The sequence below is a fragment of the Ascidiella aspersa genome, chromosome 6 (genome assembly GCF_963924565.1).
Source record: "Ascidiella aspersa chromosome 6, kaAscAspe10.2, whole genome shotgun sequence".
NCBI classification, from domain to species: Eukaryota; Metazoa; Chordata; class Ascidiacea; order Phlebobranchia; family Ascidiidae; genus Ascidiella; species Ascidiella aspersa.
Window position 1 is genome coordinate 28,453,461 of NC_139452.1, and position 17,785 is coordinate 28,471,245.

Sequence of the window (17,785 nt, forward strand, 5' to 3'; positions counted from 1 at the left end):
TACATTTAGGTTGTTAATATAACTTACCTAACAAGCAAATTGCACTTGTAATACCTAGTAGAAGCATACTTCACAACGACTACAATTCTATAAACTCTTTGGTGTATTTTTGAACTTCAACAGACTTGAAACATGAACGGTTTTTAGTTATACAACCTTCAAGTTGGTCCATATAAATGCACAGAGGTGACTAACAAAATGCTATTTCACTGTTACCGAGTCACTTGTTGATAAAATAAGGCAAAATTGAGCCGAAAGCAAAAGAGTAATAATTGGCGGAAGTAGGTAACGTATCGTTTCCTGTCGTAATTACAAAATACGTTGTATCCGTTTGTTTTTTTTGCTTCGAACCTGTCATCTGTGCTGTATAGTTAATGACGTATTACGTGTAGGATTACGTCATATTTGAAAAGTGACATTTCCCTGTCATGCTGTTTCACGATTAACTGTTGTTATAGAAACACCAATTGTTGAAAAAGTTGAACGTGTTTTTAAATTCATTTTAGTGTTTACTAGCAACATAATACAAGTCTGTTTTAATCAATAAGTATTACCTGCATCTTTGAAGGCTTTAGTTTAATTACATTTTCCAACTGCATTTCATTTTTTTTTAACTAAACCACAAACTAGAAATTCGTTAGTAATATAAAAACGGAAAACTTCAACCGTTTATTATTTTACAGTGTAAGTGCAGAAAAAAGAAATGAACTATATATACACCGACAAATACAATACAGTAAATAACTCAAACCAGCATTGAAACCCCAACAATCGAGTCACGATGGAAAATAGTTCAATACACATAAAATCTTATCCAAGAAATACACAATTTTGTTTGCCATTTTTGGGAAAAAGAAGTTCAGTAAGGAAGTTTATTGTAAGCGGAATTGCATTTTCATGTGTTTCATAGCACTACGGAGGCTTAACGTTGCGTTGTAAACGTTATTGGTCACTCTGCTTTTCACAATAAAAACATATTTATTGGGCAGCCTGAGTCTCAAACTTTGTGTGTAATTGCTTTAGATTTATTTGAACCTGGAAAAACACAGTAGTTCAAAATGTAATGCGCTTTTATCACACTTCATAACAACAGTTGCAATAGCGATTTAGCGAGTCCCGATTTAACAGGCCAAGATTTCAACTCAGCATACAAAAGACATTGGGTTTGTAGAGCACGCATACTGCGTGTTATACACTACGTGTTTTCAAAACCATAGTTCAATATATCGATTTAGCGACATCTAGGGTATACGATTTCCTGCAAACCATCCGCTAGGTTAAGTATAATCTGCTTACTGCGAGTCGCCGTAAAGCACATTTACCACTGTCTCCTTCTCCTCGTTCTCTGGCCTCTGATTGGTCGATTGCTCCTGGTTTTCAGGCCTCTGATTGGTCGATTGCTCCTGGTTTTCAGGCCTCTGATTGGCCGATTCCTTCTGGTTCTCTGGCTTCTGATTGGTCGCCTGCCTCGCATTGATACTGGTTCGTTCGTACAGCAGGTTAGTTGCCCTGGCTTGCTCGATATCAGTCAGTTTCTCACGACTGCTTCCCGGTCGCGAATGGTAGAGAATATTTTCGACCTCCACGCGATTCGCGTTCGCCTGTGTTACGTCACCATTACTCGGGGAATCCCATTGTTTACGTCCGTAGAGTATATTCATTTTTGTTTCCTTTTCTTCCTAAAAAAACAAAGAAAAAAACGGTAGTGCCTTAAGTTCACTTCCAACCTACAAAGTTAACGAGCTATATGGTATTATTGGATTATTTTTTATGACGTCACGTTTTGACGTGACTTTGTGATGTCATCAATGAAAAATTGGCATAGCCTTCCTCAAATAAAACTTCAAGACCTGTGCCTGTTAAAATCCGCCTGATCCGATATTATCGGACATCAATAGTTTTCAAAAAGCTCTTAAAACGTGGTTTAAAGCCTAATTTAGTTCTGTGTTATAATAACCTGTGATTGTGCCGCGTCCCGTATCGTGCTGTATACATTGTTGGGCTTGGCCGCCCGGTCGCCGTCGCTTAGCAACGCGTTGACGTCATTGGCGGTGATGTAGCCGTTCGAGAGCGACGCCGAGTTTTCGTTGATGACATGGTCGTGTGACGTCATCGCCGCAGGCGCCTGGAACGAGCTGGTGGTCGGATGAGCGCTTCGTCGGTTGTTGGCCGGCAGGTTCTCGGAAGTGACGTAAGGGTTCACGACCTCTTCTCTTGGTGACGTCATAATTGGTGTTTTTCGTTTTTGTCTGAAATTTACCAAGGTCGGCTTGGATTTTATTTTTGTGGAAAGTAAGTTTGTTTATATAAATTTGATATCACATCGTTGAAATAGATATTTTGTTTGATTGGACTTTATTTTACTTTGTAAACTTACACTATAAACTTAAAAATCTCTATAAAAATATAAAAATATACAGGAATATTGATATCTTAGCAAGGTATTGATGTTAAAACCAAAAAGCCTACTTGGCCGTTGTTACACGTAAATTATTAGCAATTACAAACTAGTAAATATTAAAACAAAAATGCCCCAGCAGTACCTAGTGCTTTACACACCAAACGTGGCATATTTTGATATACATTTAGTGTTTAAAATGTTTTGTTTCCTAATCAACCACTAATTGCCGAAACATGCTACATCGTTCCGTTAGGTTTCCAAGAATACAATACTCAGGCCAGAGGTTTCTTCTTACCTCTTCATATACAAGCAAGCCAAAATGATCGTTGTTAAAACCATTAAAAACCCGACAACTCCTGCGATTATGTATATCAAGGTGGACTCTGGAATTAGAGAAGATATTTAAATGTTGTCACGATTACATAAAATGTAGTATGTACCACAATTCATTAACACTATATAATTTATATAGCATCTGTTTACAAAAAAATATTTGTAGGCTTTTTTCATTTTTTTTAATGTAATTGGGGATTCGTAATTCTTATATAAACCTAATTTGGTTTTGACCATTTTGTAACAAATATTTGCAAATGTATGCCAATTATAATTACATGCAAAACGATTACCGTCAAATGGTGCTGGCAAGCTTGTTGTAGACGAACTGTTTGAGGTTATTATTGTGGATGTTATTGTTGCTGTTTGAGTCGCCGTTGTTGTTGTAGTTTTTGTTGTTGTCGCTATTCTTATAGTTCTTGTTGCCACTGTAGTTGACATTGATGTTATGAAAGGCAATGTTGTTGTTGTTGTAGTAACTGGTTCACCTCTAGCGTTTGAATCTGGCACAGAAATCAGCCTATTTTGTAATTTAGTAATAATGGTTAAGTTTGGGATAAAGGCAGCCCACAATGCCCAACTAAAATTACCCCAACGAATGCTATTCAAACCCTATGTAAACACGTTCTTCTTCATGGTAATTTCACTATTCTTTTAATTTTCCTACTGATTTGATCGCTGCAACATAAATGACCAAGTTCGGAAACAATTGTGGTCTGCAATGATCCCTTGCTTACACTGCCACAAGATATACACACATAAATAGTTGTTTTAGAAGTGCGTATATTATAAACTCCTAGTACAATTTGTCTATGTTATTTATACTTAAACCTGCTAAATAAATAGCTAAATTTTGAGCATAATACAAACGTATGAAACTAACCGTCAACTTTGACGTAATAATAGCTCATACGAAATCCAGTGTGATTTGCATTGACTCCGTCGGAATAAAACAGAACCTCGTAATCTTTCTTTATACTGTTTAAACGTCCTTCAACCGTTTTGCAATATCTCGCTTGTAAATCAGCTGAGGGTTTAATGCGGTCACGTGTAACAATATAGCATCGGGATATGTCTGTTGTGCCACAGATGTCCAGTGAATTTCCCTTGGGTTCTCCTAAAACATAATTGCTAAAATAAATTTCAAAAACAGTAAACAACGATAAATTCCAAAAAATGAATTGCAAGTCAAGAAGGTTGAGTAGATCTACATCGTATTGATTAAGACCTCGACCATTTTGGCTTGAAATCAAATTTTTTGAATTAATTTTTTGAAATTTACACAAGCTACATTACAGATCCGTGCATAGTTTGCTCAATTACAATGTAAATTAAGGACAACGATATTATATTAATTTTACGTTCGTGACAAAATAATTTTACCGTTTCCCAACGTTAGATGATCGGTACAGGAACCAGGTTTAGTGGACTGACAAAAATCTGTTTGTTTACAACTGCTGCTTATTGTTTCAACATGCAGTGAAGTGATTTTCAGGAAGAGTACTTCATCCCTTTCAATGTTAAAGAACGTCCATATACAATGTTGTCTAACGGGGTAGAATCCATTTGGCGACTGCGGAGAACTGATAGTTCCTTGCGTTTTGTTTATGTGAAGCTGCTCTCGGCTTACGTCACAGTAGGAAGTAAATTGCGAAAAGCCTTGAGAAAAAATACTTGCTTTTTATAAATTCTTTCGTTGTCATTAAATACAAAATATTCGTCTTACCTGGTGATACAGACGATAACAATACTACCAACAATGTCCAGTTTAAAACGGAATCGCGAAACATTATTACCTTTTAGAAGCCTCACGTTTAAAACCTGCCTAAAAAGCGTGCAGTTTATAGATCATGTTAAACCTAACTTAATTCTATATAAAGTATAAACTCAATTGCAGTCTGAAACATAACCAAGTAGCGTAAGTTAACTGAAATTACGCCACGTGGTTTTTAACCTAACACAGTTCACTGATTGATCTTTTCCCTCTACAAATGTCACCTATTTGATCATTACACTCTAAAAAGTACTTACGTGCCAGAAAGATGGCGTACAAGGGTGACTGACAGCTCCTAGTTAAGCCATAACCAAATTTTGTACTGTCTGTTAAAGTTTACACAATGCTCAGAATCAAATAAGTCTGAATTTTATCGATAAACTCAATAACTGCCAACCCAATGCCAACAATTCCACCAGATTAACTAGTTAAAATGCCACTGCTTGAATCGGATCTGTCAAACGTCGTTTGAGGGCTTTCTTCATATCACGAACCGACTCCGGCTTGTATTTAAAGCGCCCAGTTCCCGGAAACTAAATTTAACGCCGCTCGACTGACGGAGTTAATTCTGTCACGCTTTTGTGATCTCGGCCGATGTGTAATAGCGTATGCTTGCTTGGGACTTCGACGTCATTTGTTAAACTCCTAAAACCCAAGGCTGGCGTACATTGTTTTGCAGGATACTGTTAATATTGTCACGTTTAATTTTTTTTACAACGTCAAAAAAACGTGAGATGACAGTTTATAATTTTACCCGCAAAGGCTTAATGTATGCTTCTTTCATTTTATCTGAACAAGAATGGTTTATTCACTCTATAATCCAGGTATTCTATTTAATTGCATTAATTACTACCAAAAAAGTAGGAAATATAGTTTGGATATCACGTTTGTTTTATGAAACACTATTCTGCGTGGTAATTTAATTTTCTATTTCATGATCATTTTTAAGCTGCATAATAAATGTTTATGAACGATGAATTAAAATGTATTTTGCCAGCAATATACAAAAAGTTATATGTAAGTTCATTTATTACAATTTTCACAGTTGTTTGTTAATAAACAAACGCCCTGTTAAACGAAAAACGCATAAAAAAGAAACAAATAAACAGCAAAAATGCGACAAAAACGTTTGCTTCGCAACTATATATCTCTACTTCGCAACTATCTTAAGCGCAGCAGCCCTTTTTGTCAAGTTCGTGTGATTATAGTTTCTGGTCAATGTACAAAAATGCCATGAATGCATTTAAAGTGTATATTTAAAAAAAAATCAAAATTACATTAGGTTCATTTCACTCATGTTATGGTGTTTTAAATTCGTTGACCCGGACAAAGATATATTTTCAATAAATTTACTATAATTACTTTACTGAGAATAAAGTTTTCTCGCTATATTTACCTTGGGACGTTTGCTACACAATATATTGATCAGAAAGAATCTAATGAATCCAGTTACTTTAATTAATCATACTTATTTTGAAACCAACACCTATTGACTATTAACTTCTATTGGATCTAGTCCTTCGTGACGAATTACTTGTACTGGTATTGACTTTTGTTTGTTGCAAATTAATGTGGACTAAATTCAATTAAAACGAATTGTTTAGCGCGATTTAAAACTCGAAGACGTAATTCCATCACATATTTTGATGCCCATACTATGGTATTGAATAATGTGATATTATGACGTTAAGTAACTGGTCAGTTGGCCTAAGATTTGGCAAACGCCTTATATTTGGTTAAATACTTTGGAAAATGTAATCAAATATTTTATACTATGGTAATGATTAATGTTAGGTATTGGTGTAAGTGGCTCAATACTTGAACTATAACTTGACTTGTTGGTATTTTGCAAGCGACTCACATTGGACTAAAGCCAACCAAAACAACTTGTTCAATGCGATTTAAAACTGGAAAACGTTCGGCGTCTTATCGCGTTTACTGAAGTTAACATAAGCGTCTTCATCCACTCCAGGCGGCCTCACTATGGGCTGCATGTACGTGGCATCGTTACTCTCCTCTACTACATTGTTGTTCACGTAAATCGCTTCACCGTCTTCTTCTTTTGCTTCAATCTCTTGGTTCACGTAAGTCGGCTGGTCTTGCGTTTCCTGTGGCCCGTCTGTTAGATATTTTAACTTGATTATATTGAGCGCATGTCGATTTTGGTAGCTTTTGGGTCAGTGGTTCGCAAACTTTGGACGAGAGAAAACAGGATACATAGCACCAATGACAGTAAAATTTACAAGGGGGCTGTCGTTTAAAACTTTTTATGGATCGCAGGTGATATGTTAATAGTTCTTTTTATTTAAATTTAGTTTTAATTTAAAATGGTTTAAATTGACAAAAATTTGTTATGGATTTTCTGTTGATGCCAGGCTTTGTATATTTTTCTTCTGGCAATATTTTTTTAAATGTATCTACATTTTCGATAAGTTAGATAAACCCGATAACAGGACAATAAAATTAGCTTATATTAAGTAGGTTTCTTACCATGATTGCTGCTACTGGCCGGCGATGGACTTTTGTCTTTGTTTCTAGAAAATAAAAGACTGTTACCTTGCTTAAGTCATACAAAGGTAAAGTTTACAAATATAAACCTACCAAGAAGACATACCTGGTGAATGTGAAGATGATAATTATTACGATGGCAATGCAGCCAATAATTGCTCCCACCACTATACCAACAGTTGTACCGTCGGCTAGTGGTTTGCCAGTCGTGGTAGTCGTGGTTGAAATAATAGAAGGTTCAGTCGAACCTAAAGACAAAACTTTGAACTGAATTAACGGTTATGTATGCTAAATTAAACAAACATACCTAGCCGACCGAAAGTGGCTGCTGTTCATTAATGCTTGGACACTGAGTTACGAATTTTTGCCCAGCGTCATAGAAATAAATGTTAAAAATGCATTATTTTTAAGTGGGTTAGAAAAAAATGCATGTTTTTAAGATCGTTTGGATGGTCGTACGAACACATGTTATTCCCAGCTGTGTAATATTTCCAGAATTTATCTCCTTATCCTCTTAAATTAGCCGGGTAGGCATATACACTTTATTAATATAATGTATTGAGTAAAATTACTTTGTTAACCGGGTAAATAGCGTCTACATTTCAGTTATTACCTGTCACATTTAGATTACCAGCGCTTGTAGAAAGTAGTGATGTTTCATGACTAGATTTTGTGTTGCCGTTAGTGGTTGTATTTAGACCTGTCAAGCTCAACATCCTTCTTAATGTAAGTCCATATGAAATGAGGATTTTAGGGGTTAAATCCTGCTGTTGAAAACCAGTGGTCCCTTCTGTCTTGTTTACTAGCAGTAGTGTTGGTCTGACATCTTTCAAAAAAGCTTGACTAACAAACGTTTTAATACCTTTTGTAAAGTGATAATTTATTTAGCTTACCTATAAAAGTAAAAGCTACATAAACCAATAGGCAACATCTATTTTATTTCAGAAGTAAGGCGTTTGTTAACACAAATTAGCAAAATCCTCACAAATGGTATATGTTAGAATCTATATTCGTACGAACACGCTATTGTAAACTTAGTAAAAAACGTCTTATGTTGTTATATAACATATTTGCACCTAAATAATTGATTCTAGCACTATAAAATAAACCAATTTGAAAGCTTACATATCTTTTTGACATCGCTATTGACGAAAATTTGGTAAAACAGTAAAACACTGAGCCCTTGTACTGAATCTGACTTAAATAAACCAACCTTGAAATTTAACTTGTCAGACGATTAGGCATCCCGATATAGCTTGCTAGGAAAGGCTATTTAGCAGTGGGGCAAAAAGCGAAGCACTTTATGACACTGCGCACAGTCAAGTCAGTTTAAACTTCTAAAGTTGTTGGCGGAAATTAAATTGCGAGAAAGCTGTTAAGTCACGTTTTAGAACATCCCATCCTCACACACAGTTCGTCTGCCTCATATATTTGCTACACAGCAGAGTCAGTTTGTATAGAGTTTTTTTACAGAAATAAAAAATTTAATTTTAAATTTCAACTTGAACTAATAATACATATATACACGTTTTTAACGCAGACTTCGTGAGTCACACTGGCTAACTATAAATCTAAATTTAAGTAACGTTTTTCACAGCACGTTACGCAAATAGGTAGTAAAACATTTTAGACACAATATAGTTTCTCTTAATTTACAAAAAGTTGCTTCACAATTGTAAAAACTTGACTTTATTTTGTTTGTAAAAAGCGTAAATAATCGCCTTTTAAGTAAATCTAAATACCGGACAGCCTTCCTTGTCATATGTATAGTCTAGGAAAGGCTTACATAGGCGCATTGTACGATTACAAGTAGCACACAAAATGCCACAGAGATTCCTAATGAAAAACATACATGCTCGTAAAACAATTACAACGGACTTCTAGGAAAAAAATACAACAGGAATTGAAAAAAAGGAAAAATACAACAGGAAAGGCATAATTTAAACAAAGTGTAAAGATTTTGAATTGTTTTTTTGGTTCCGTGCGCATCTATTAGTCATTTGCTATAAAAAATAAACGAATTATGTGGTTAAAGTAATAAGTTCAGTAAAAGTGAAAAACATTGGAGTATTTGAACAAAAGGGGGCCCCTGAAACAGTCCACGTTTTTTAAATGATTCTATTGGAAAGTAAACTCAGTGACGCCAAGAATAAAACAAGAAACAAACTTTGTTTACGTTTTCCAGAAATGATTGAAACGCGACAGTTTAGGAAAGTAACTACTGTAGCTGTATGTTTTATACAGGGATTATAACATAGTTACAAACGACTAATACTTTGTACAACGACATTTCTTGCAAACGCAAGACAAAAAAGCGTTTTTTTAATCTCAGCAAGACATCAGCTGTCACTAAATCTAATTAGTTATGGTTTAATAAATGTGATATAGTCAGGTTCTTTGGGTCTTCCATCCCTCGGCATTGGTTGCTCGTAGTTGGAATCGTTGCTCTCAGCAGCTGCGTTGTTGTTCACGTAGATCACCTCATGAGAGCTCAAGTTGCTTTGGTTCACGTAGGTTGGCTGGCTACTTGTTTGTGGCTCTTCTGGCGAGTTTTCCGGGGGTTTTTGTTTCTTTCTTTGCCTAACATTTTTGAAATGCCCTAATTTAGTACATGTCACAATAATCGGATTTGTTTTTTTTTTTTTAGCCTTGTATACGTTGTAAGATGGATGGACATGGGGATATGGGACTTTTGCAGGTACTAGTGAATTTTCTTATAGGTAAATTTAATGGTTCGTAATGTATTTTTACAAATCTTTGCAAATCCGTTGTTATTGGTAGACTGCGTTTCTTACAGTTTTAGACATTGGAATATGAGCTTTTGTTTACAATATATTGTTTCTGGAATGTGCAAGCTTGCGGTGAATCGTGAAAGTACAAACCTGAAGTAGAACACAAGACCAAATATGAGCAACAACAAAAGAATGACTCCCACGATAGATCCGATTATTCCACCAATTGATGTACTTGCATCTAAAATCCATTAAGAACAGTAATTAAAACGTGAAATTAATATGAAACTAAATTAAAGAATAATTTCTGGTTAAACAAATTTATTTTTGTGGATGTTGTTGTTGTTGTAGTGTTAGTTTGAGTTTTTTTGATGTTCAATTAAACTTATAAGTTTACCTGGTGAGTTTAAATTATAAATTTACCCTCTAGGTTTTTTAGGTTAAAAGTTACCTTATCGTTATTTTTAAAACCGCTGTTTTTCTTTCTGCGCTGTTTAAAACTTGGCCTAGTTTACTAGTTAGAGCTACGTTCAAGTCTGTCCTTAATTATTAAGGTTAGTCTTTGGTCATTAAGCCAAGTGTTTATTCTTGTGTATTTTTCACCCCAACAATCAGTACGCAACCTTATATTACAAACAATATTTGCAAAACTTGAGTCACCTGCAGGTGGAGATGTTCCTTTTACTGTTGTCGCTAAGGAAGGCTTGGTTGTTGACATCATTGATGACGTGGTTGCTGTTGGTGATGATATTAATGTGGTAGTTGTTAAACGTGTGGCTTGGGTTATGGTTGTTGTTGTTGTTATTGTTGATAATGCTTGGGAAGTTGATTTGGTAGTTGTTGTTTGCTGTGTAGTTGCACCTAAATATTTTAGAACTATTTTAAAAAAGCATTGTCTTTTAACCCAATCAACTATACTTGGTATTTCCAACCAAGCTACCCGACACATAATCCTCGGTATATATTTTGGAAACAATAAAAAAACATTGTTGTTTGTAGAACGATCGGTGACATGTAATTTAATTAACTATACAAATTCCAACGAGGTCCATAACGAGCCTGAAGTGTCTAAAATAAATAGATCCAAAACACTATTTAAAAATTAAGTACAGCAGTTACGTCTAGGCTTCCTTCACATACATATGGGGAACACAGTGATATTTTACCAATAGATCAATATTTACGTCAACATATAAGACTTTATGTGTTTACCTGAAACGTTTACTACGTTGAACTTGAGACTGAATCCCTTTCGTGTGCTTCCACTGTTGGAGTAGAAATATACGTTGTTTGGTGAGCTGATTGTTTCTACATATTTATGTCCCCTGCAAGCTGATAGTACACCATCTATATTTTCAACTTGAGTTGTCACGTGCTTAAGCACAAAGCACGTTGGGGGTGGCGATTCTCCACAGATGATCAAATGCCGCCCAGGGTTGCCTAATCACAAAGAAAAACTAAGCCACACTGATGCATCACGAAATAATACAGCTTACGATGGCACTTTAAATTGGCCGTATTACTTTTGTTAGGGCTCACTGGTCATGGTTACTCACCTACGTCTTGAAGCGTCAGATGGTCCATGCATTTCGACACATTACTGGCGCAGTATGGTGTATTACATGAGACTGCTTGTAAAACGTTAAGATTGGTTATCTGAATAACAACAACTTGGTAATTGTCGTTAACTCTAAATAACCATCTGCATGCTTGGGATGTTGGATAGTTGCGGGGATAGTTCGGTGAAGTAATAACCCCTGCCGGTGTATTTGATGTCCAGGCTGTGTCGACCGCACAGGAAAGTCCATTTGTTAGACTTAGGAAAGTACCTAACGAGAATGATAACAATACAGATCTTATAATTTAAAATATCCTCTATTTTAAAATACTGTTTAAAGCAAATTTTATTTTACCAAAGTATTAATTTTTATCACGCCAATCACTCACAGTACTTATCTTGATAAACATAATAACACATATAACAAAGTCTCTTCTAAACCAAACCCAAACAACGCGTTAAACTAAAACTAATACTTTGTGATTTTAAAACAATTTGAAAGGTCATATTGGAAATTGATATTTCTTCACCTATATCTACGCTAAATAATTTCAGCTATTTAGCAACGTCAAACTTCATGGCATAATCAAGCAAACATATTTTTCTACCACAATTAATGTTATCTTACGGCTCACCTGTAATACCAAGTAAAATCCACAAATATACCAGCATGGCTCAATTTAGTTGCTTGTCAAAACTTGACCAATCGTTGTAATGCAAGTTATTGTAATCCGATATGCTCGTACACTGCTACTATATTTTCACTACCTGTGTAGCGCATATTTCCGCGTTTGTAGTCATTTCCCTTTTTTTCCACTGCATGATTCATATATTGGCAACTGCTATTAATACATCACTGTGAGCGATGATCTAACATAGTATAGTGCAACAGATATTGGCATACCGCATCTTAAACAAATATTGTGCGTTTATTAAAGCGAAACTGTGTTTCAAACAAACACTAACCAACACATTAAGGTATAATTTCCGGAACCAACTTTTTATTGCTTTTGGCAAAACAGTGAATGAATCAGACGGAAATATTTTGCTTTATAGAAACAATATAGTCAAATAGAACAACGCTAACAAAATCACCACAGATAAGTGATTAATTTTTACATCTCCATAAGAAGAATGCTGTTTCTACAAGGCATGGCATATACGAAAAATAAGCCTTTCCGGTACTTATTTATTTTTTCCGACGTTTCAGCTATCATACAGAATGCCTTTTTTGTGTCATTTTCCTTTGCTTGATGTCGTTGCATTCCACGATGAAGGCATCCTGCATAGGTAGCCGAAACGTTGGATCAAATAAATAAGTACACAATGGTTTCTTTTCAGTATATCTCTGCAGAAATTAGGTTTCATCTTATCATAATTGACAAGGTGGACAAAAAACTCAATTTAAAAAAAATAAAAATAAGTATATTTTCTAAAGTTGATGTGAATACATTTCTATGTTTAACCACTTTTAGAAGTCTGTTGTGTTATTCCCAGTCTAGTTCAGCCAGTTACAGTAGCAACAATAAAATGGTTGATAATTGCCGAAATACATTACATTTTCGTATATTTTCTAATATTTTACAAAATCACCACACAAAAATATTATTTTTACATCGGTACAAGAAATTAGGTTTATCTTGTAATCGACTGGGCAAAACAAATAATTTATGTTTTGCCAAATGTGATATAATCGGGCTCTTTGTTTCTTCTTTCCCTCGGCATTGGTTGCTCGTAGTTGGAATCGTTGCTCTCAGCAGCTGCGTTGTTGTTGATGTAGATCACCTCATGAGAGCGCAAGTTGCTTTGGTTCACGTAGGTTGGCTGGCTGCTTGTTCGTGGCTCTTCTGGCGAGTGTTCTGACAGTTTCTGCTTCTTTTTGTACCTAATGTTTATAAATGACCAAATTTAGTAGGGGTACATATAAAAAAAACTTGGATTTTACATAACGTCCTTACATAACGCGTTATAAGGAGCAGCGACATGAGGATATGGGTCTTTTAAAGTTAGTATTATGTTTTATTAGGAAATTATAATAACTGTTAATGTTTTTTTTCCAACCCTTAAAAATATATTTTTGATTTAGGGAAGTGTATTTATGTCGATAAACCGCTGTTATTGGTAAACATCTTCCAATGCTCACAGTTTTGGATAAACGAATGTGCGCTTTTGTTGGAACACAAAAATAGTTTACTTGATGAGGAAAGAATTAATTGTTTCCAGAATGTGTAGAAAATGGTCGTAGGAATTTAGGTGTACGTAAAAGTACAAACCTGAAGTACAACACTAAACCAAATACGAACACCAACACAAGAATGACTCCCACGATAGATCCGATTATTTCGCCAATTGATGTACTTGCACCTGAAATCCATTAGGAACAGAAATTAAAACGTGAAAATCAATATGAAACGAACTTTTATAGCAAAAAAATTAAAACAATTTTTTATTGCCCTTGGTATTTTTGTTGTGCTTGTGCTTGCTGTAGTTGTTAATTTTGCTGTTTTTTTGTCCATTTTGTATTGGTTTGTTTCCGTTAAATGGTTTGCTGTCGTTAAACTTTCTGGTATTTGTAAAGTTAAAAAGTTTTTGCTGTTTACTTAAGAAAGTAAACTTAAAAATATTTAAGAAAGTTAACTTGTCGTTATTTTTAATTTTTCCTTATTTAAGAAGGTTAATCTTCGGCCATTAAACCAAGTGTTTATTCTTGTGTATTTTTCACCCCAACAATCAGTACGAAACCTTATATTACAAACAATATTTGCAAATCCCTATTTACCTCCAGGCAGCGATGTTCTTTTTACTGTTGTCGCCAAGGGCGTCAATGGCGTTAATGACGTTGTTGTTGACGTCATCGATGGTATAGTTGCTGTTGGTGTTGTTGTAGTTGAACTTGTTTCTGGGGTGGTGGTTGTTTTAGTTGTTGTTGTTGATAGTGTAGTTGGAGCTTAATATTTTAGAACTATATGTTAAAAAAAGTATCGCTGTTCACGCAATCAACTATACGTGGAACTTACAACCAAGCTCCCTGACACATATTTCTCAGTATATATTTTCAAAACGATTAAACAAACGTTGTTGTTTGGGAAACGATCGGTGACATGTAATTTAATTAACTATACAAATTCCAACGAGGTCCATAACGAGCCTGAAGTGTCTAAAATAAATAGATCCAAAACACTATTTAAAAATTAAGTACAGCAGTTACGTCTAGGCCTCCTTCACATACATGTGGGGAACACAGTGATATTTTACCAATAGATCAATATTTACGTCAACATATAAGACTCTATGTGTTTACCTGAAACGTTTACTACGTTGAACTTGAGACTGAATCCCTTTCGTGGGCTTCCACTGTCGGAGTAGAAATATACGTTGTTTGGTGAGCTGATTGTTTCTACATATGTATTTCCCCTGCAAGCTGATGGTATACCAGCTGTATTTTCAACTTGAGTTGTCACGTGCTTAAGCACAAAGCACGTTCGGGGTGGCGAATTTCCACAGATGATCAAATGCCGCCCAGGGTTGCCTAATCACAAAGAAAAACTAAGCCACACTGATGCATCACGAAATAATACAGCTTACGATGGCACTTTAAATTGGCCGTATTACTTTTGTTAGGGCTCACTGGTTATGATTACTCACCTTCGTCTTGAAGCGTCAGTTGGTCGATACATTTTGACGTTACATTGCTGGCGCAATATGGTGTATTACAGGAGACTGCTTGTAAAACGTTAAGATTGGTTATCTGAATAACAACAACTTGGTAATTGTCGTTCACTCTAAATGACCATCTGCATCCTTGGGATGTCGGATAGTTGTTGGGATAGTTCGGTGAAGTAATAACCCCTGCCGGTGTATTGGATGTCCATGCTGTGTCGACCGCACAGGAAAGCCCATCTGTTAGACTAATGGAAGCACCTATAGCAAGAATGATAAAAAATCAGGTCTTACAATTCTGAATATCCCCTGTTTTAAATATTTTGAAGCAAATTTGATTTTACCAAAATATTATTTTTTTATCAGACTAATAACATATTTATATTGATAAATAAAATAAAACATATTATTAATATACACTAACCCAAACAACTAGTTAAACTAAAACTAATACTTCATGATTTTAAAACATTTTGAAAGACTATATTGGAAAGTGATATTTCTTACACCTACAGTATATCGACACTAAATGATTTCAGCTATTTAGCAACGTCAAACGTTTATGGCACAATCAAGTAAAATATTATTTATACCACAATTCATGTTACCTTACGGCTCACCTGTAATACCAAGTACAACCAACAAATATACCAGCATGGCTCAATTTAGTTCCGTATCAAAACTTGAGCAATCGTCCTAATACAAGTTATTGTTATCCGATATGCTTAGACAATGCTCCTATGTTCGACCACCTGCGTATTTCCGCGTTTGTAATCATTTCCCCATTTTTTTCCACTGCATGATTCATATATAGGCAACTGCTATTAATACATCACTGTGATCGATGATCTAACATAGTGTATTGCAACAGATATTGGCATACCGCATCTTAAACAAATAAAGCAAAACGTTGTTTCAAACAAACACTGAACAACACATTAAGGTATATTTTCCGGAACCAACTTTTTATTGCTTTTGGCGAAACAGGGTATAATTCAGCCTGAAATATTTTGCTTTATAGAAACAATATAGTCTAATAAAAAAACAAATGGAACAACACGTACAAAATCACCACAGATAAGTGATTAATTTTTACATCTCAATAAGAAGAATGCTGTTTCTACAAGGCATGGCATATACAAAAAAGAAGCCTTTCCGGTACTTATTTATTTTTTCCGGCGTTTCAGCTATCATACAGAATGCCTTTTTTGTGTCATTTTCCTTTGCTTGATGTCGTTGCATTCCCCGATGAAGGAATCCTGTTTAGGTAGCCGAAACGTCAGATAAAATAAATAAGTACACAATGGATTATTTTCAGTATATCTCTGCAGGAAATTAGGTTTCATCTTGTCATAAATCGACAAGTTACAAAGTGATGGATTAAGGTTTATTAAAATGTGATATATTCGGGCTCTTTGTTTCGTTCTGTTCTCAACATTGGTTGCTCGTAGTTGGAATCGTTGCTCTCAGCAGCTGCGTTGTTGTTCACGTAGATCACGTCATGAGAGCGCAAGTTGCTTTGGTTCACGTAGGTTGGCTGGCTGCTTATTCGTGGCTCATCAGGCGAGTGTTCTGGCGGTTTCTGCTTCTTTTTGTGCCTGATTTAATAAAAGTTACCCTTTTACATTATGGCTGGTACCACAATATACACTACGTTCGCAAACTTTTCTTTCTACACAACGTTATAATGGGTTAATATCACGACTTAGAAGTTTTACACCACGTTCCTAAATTGATTTTTTTAAATGTTGGCAAAATAATACAATTGTTTTTTATCTGCTTGTTTTTTATAGGACACTCAAGTTTTTTTCCATTATTCAAATAAAAAACTTGTTTAGAAAATGTACCTCTTTTCTGTAATGTTAAATTTATTACTTTGGTAGAAGTACAAACCTGAAGTAGAACAAAAAACCAAACACGAGTAACGACACAAGAATGACTCCCACTATAGATCCGATTATTTCACCAATTGATGATGTATCTAAAATCAATTCATAATAATAATAACTAAAGATAGACATATTTTGAAAGCAACTTGTTTAAACAAACATCTAGGTTTGCAATTTAATTAAAAGCTTATTTTCATCTAGTGCTTCGTACAATTTACCAAAAATATTTTTATTGTGATACCTAGTAAGAATTATTTACCACTGTCTGGTTTTGTTGTTTCCGTTGTTTTTGTTTCGTTTGTTGTTATTTTTGTTGTCGTTGTTGTTGGTTGTGTTTGTGAAGTTGAAAAGTTATTGGTGGTTGATGAAGCTAAAAGTTTTTACTGTTACTCTTCATGCCTTTAGTTTTTATTTTGTACGACTAAAATTATGTGCTTTACCTGTGACGTTTACTACGTTAAACTTGAGCCTAAATCCCTTTCTCGTGCTTCCATTGTTGGAGTAGAAGTGTATGTTGTTTGGTGGGTTGATTGTGTCCACGTATGTTATATTTCCCCTGCAAACAGATGTTATACCATCTGTATTTTGAACTTGTGTTGTCACGTGCTTAAGGACAAAGCACGTTGAAGGTGGCGAATCTCCACAGACGAACAATTGCCGTCCCGCGTTGCCTAAAAATACATAGAAAACACGAAGCTTATTCTATTTGTTTCTGCAATGATAAAAATCACGGTTCTGAGTTCCTAGGGGGCAGCGAAAGACCGTTAGGTACACCGAGTCAGCTGCCCCCGACGTTCTGTTGCATTAAAATGTTATCAGGAATCGATCTGATTTAAATTACATAGAATGAACGAAAATACATAATACCTTACTGCATACAAACATAAAAACAATAAATAAACACACAGTACACGTAAAGTACAATAACTG

At 35.1% G+C, this 17,785-nt stretch overlaps 4 protein-coding genes across 4 annotated transcripts in view; 1 reads left to right on the forward strand and 3 right to left on the reverse strand.

Annotated features, from left to right (window-relative positions):
* Window positions 1-17,785, forward strand: part of LOC146141129 (nesprin-1-like) — a 340,733-nt gene that overhangs the window by 128,208 nt on the left and 194,740 nt on the right. The gene's annotated exons all lie outside the window — the stretch shown is intronic.
* Window positions 1,937-4,284, reverse strand: LOC146141139 (uncharacterized). The gene is made up of 5 exons (XM_083391554.1): window positions 4,118-4,284; window positions 3,618-3,851; window positions 3,028-3,237; window positions 2,697-2,784; window positions 1,937-2,249 (listed from the first exon to the last, which is right to left on the reverse strand). Exons 2-5 carry the CDS (start codon window positions 3,643-3,645, stop codon window positions 1,937-1,939), a joined length of 639 nt encoding a protein of 212 aa, XP_083247680.1. The 5' UTR covers window positions 3,646-3,851; window positions 4,118-4,284.
* Window positions 6,410-7,899, reverse strand: LOC146141140 (uncharacterized). Its single transcript, XM_083391558.1, has 4 exons — window positions 7,630-7,899; window positions 7,123-7,264; window positions 6,999-7,042; window positions 6,410-6,627 (listed from the first exon to the last, which is right to left on the reverse strand). The coding sequence occupies exons 1-4, from the start codon at window positions 7,730-7,732 to the stop codon at window positions 6,410-6,412; spliced, it is 507 nt and encodes a 168-aa protein (XP_083247684.1). The 5' UTR covers window positions 7,733-7,899.
* Window positions 9,380-12,005, reverse strand: LOC146141141 (uncharacterized). Its single transcript, XM_083391562.1, has 6 exons — window positions 11,942-12,005; window positions 11,305-11,577; window positions 10,961-11,188; window positions 10,409-10,609; window positions 9,899-9,989; window positions 9,380-9,596 (listed from the first exon to the last, which is right to left on the reverse strand). The coding sequence occupies exons 1-6, from the start codon at window positions 11,976-11,978 to the stop codon at window positions 9,380-9,382; spliced, it is 1,047 nt and encodes a 348-aa protein (XP_083247688.1). The 5' UTR covers window positions 11,979-12,005.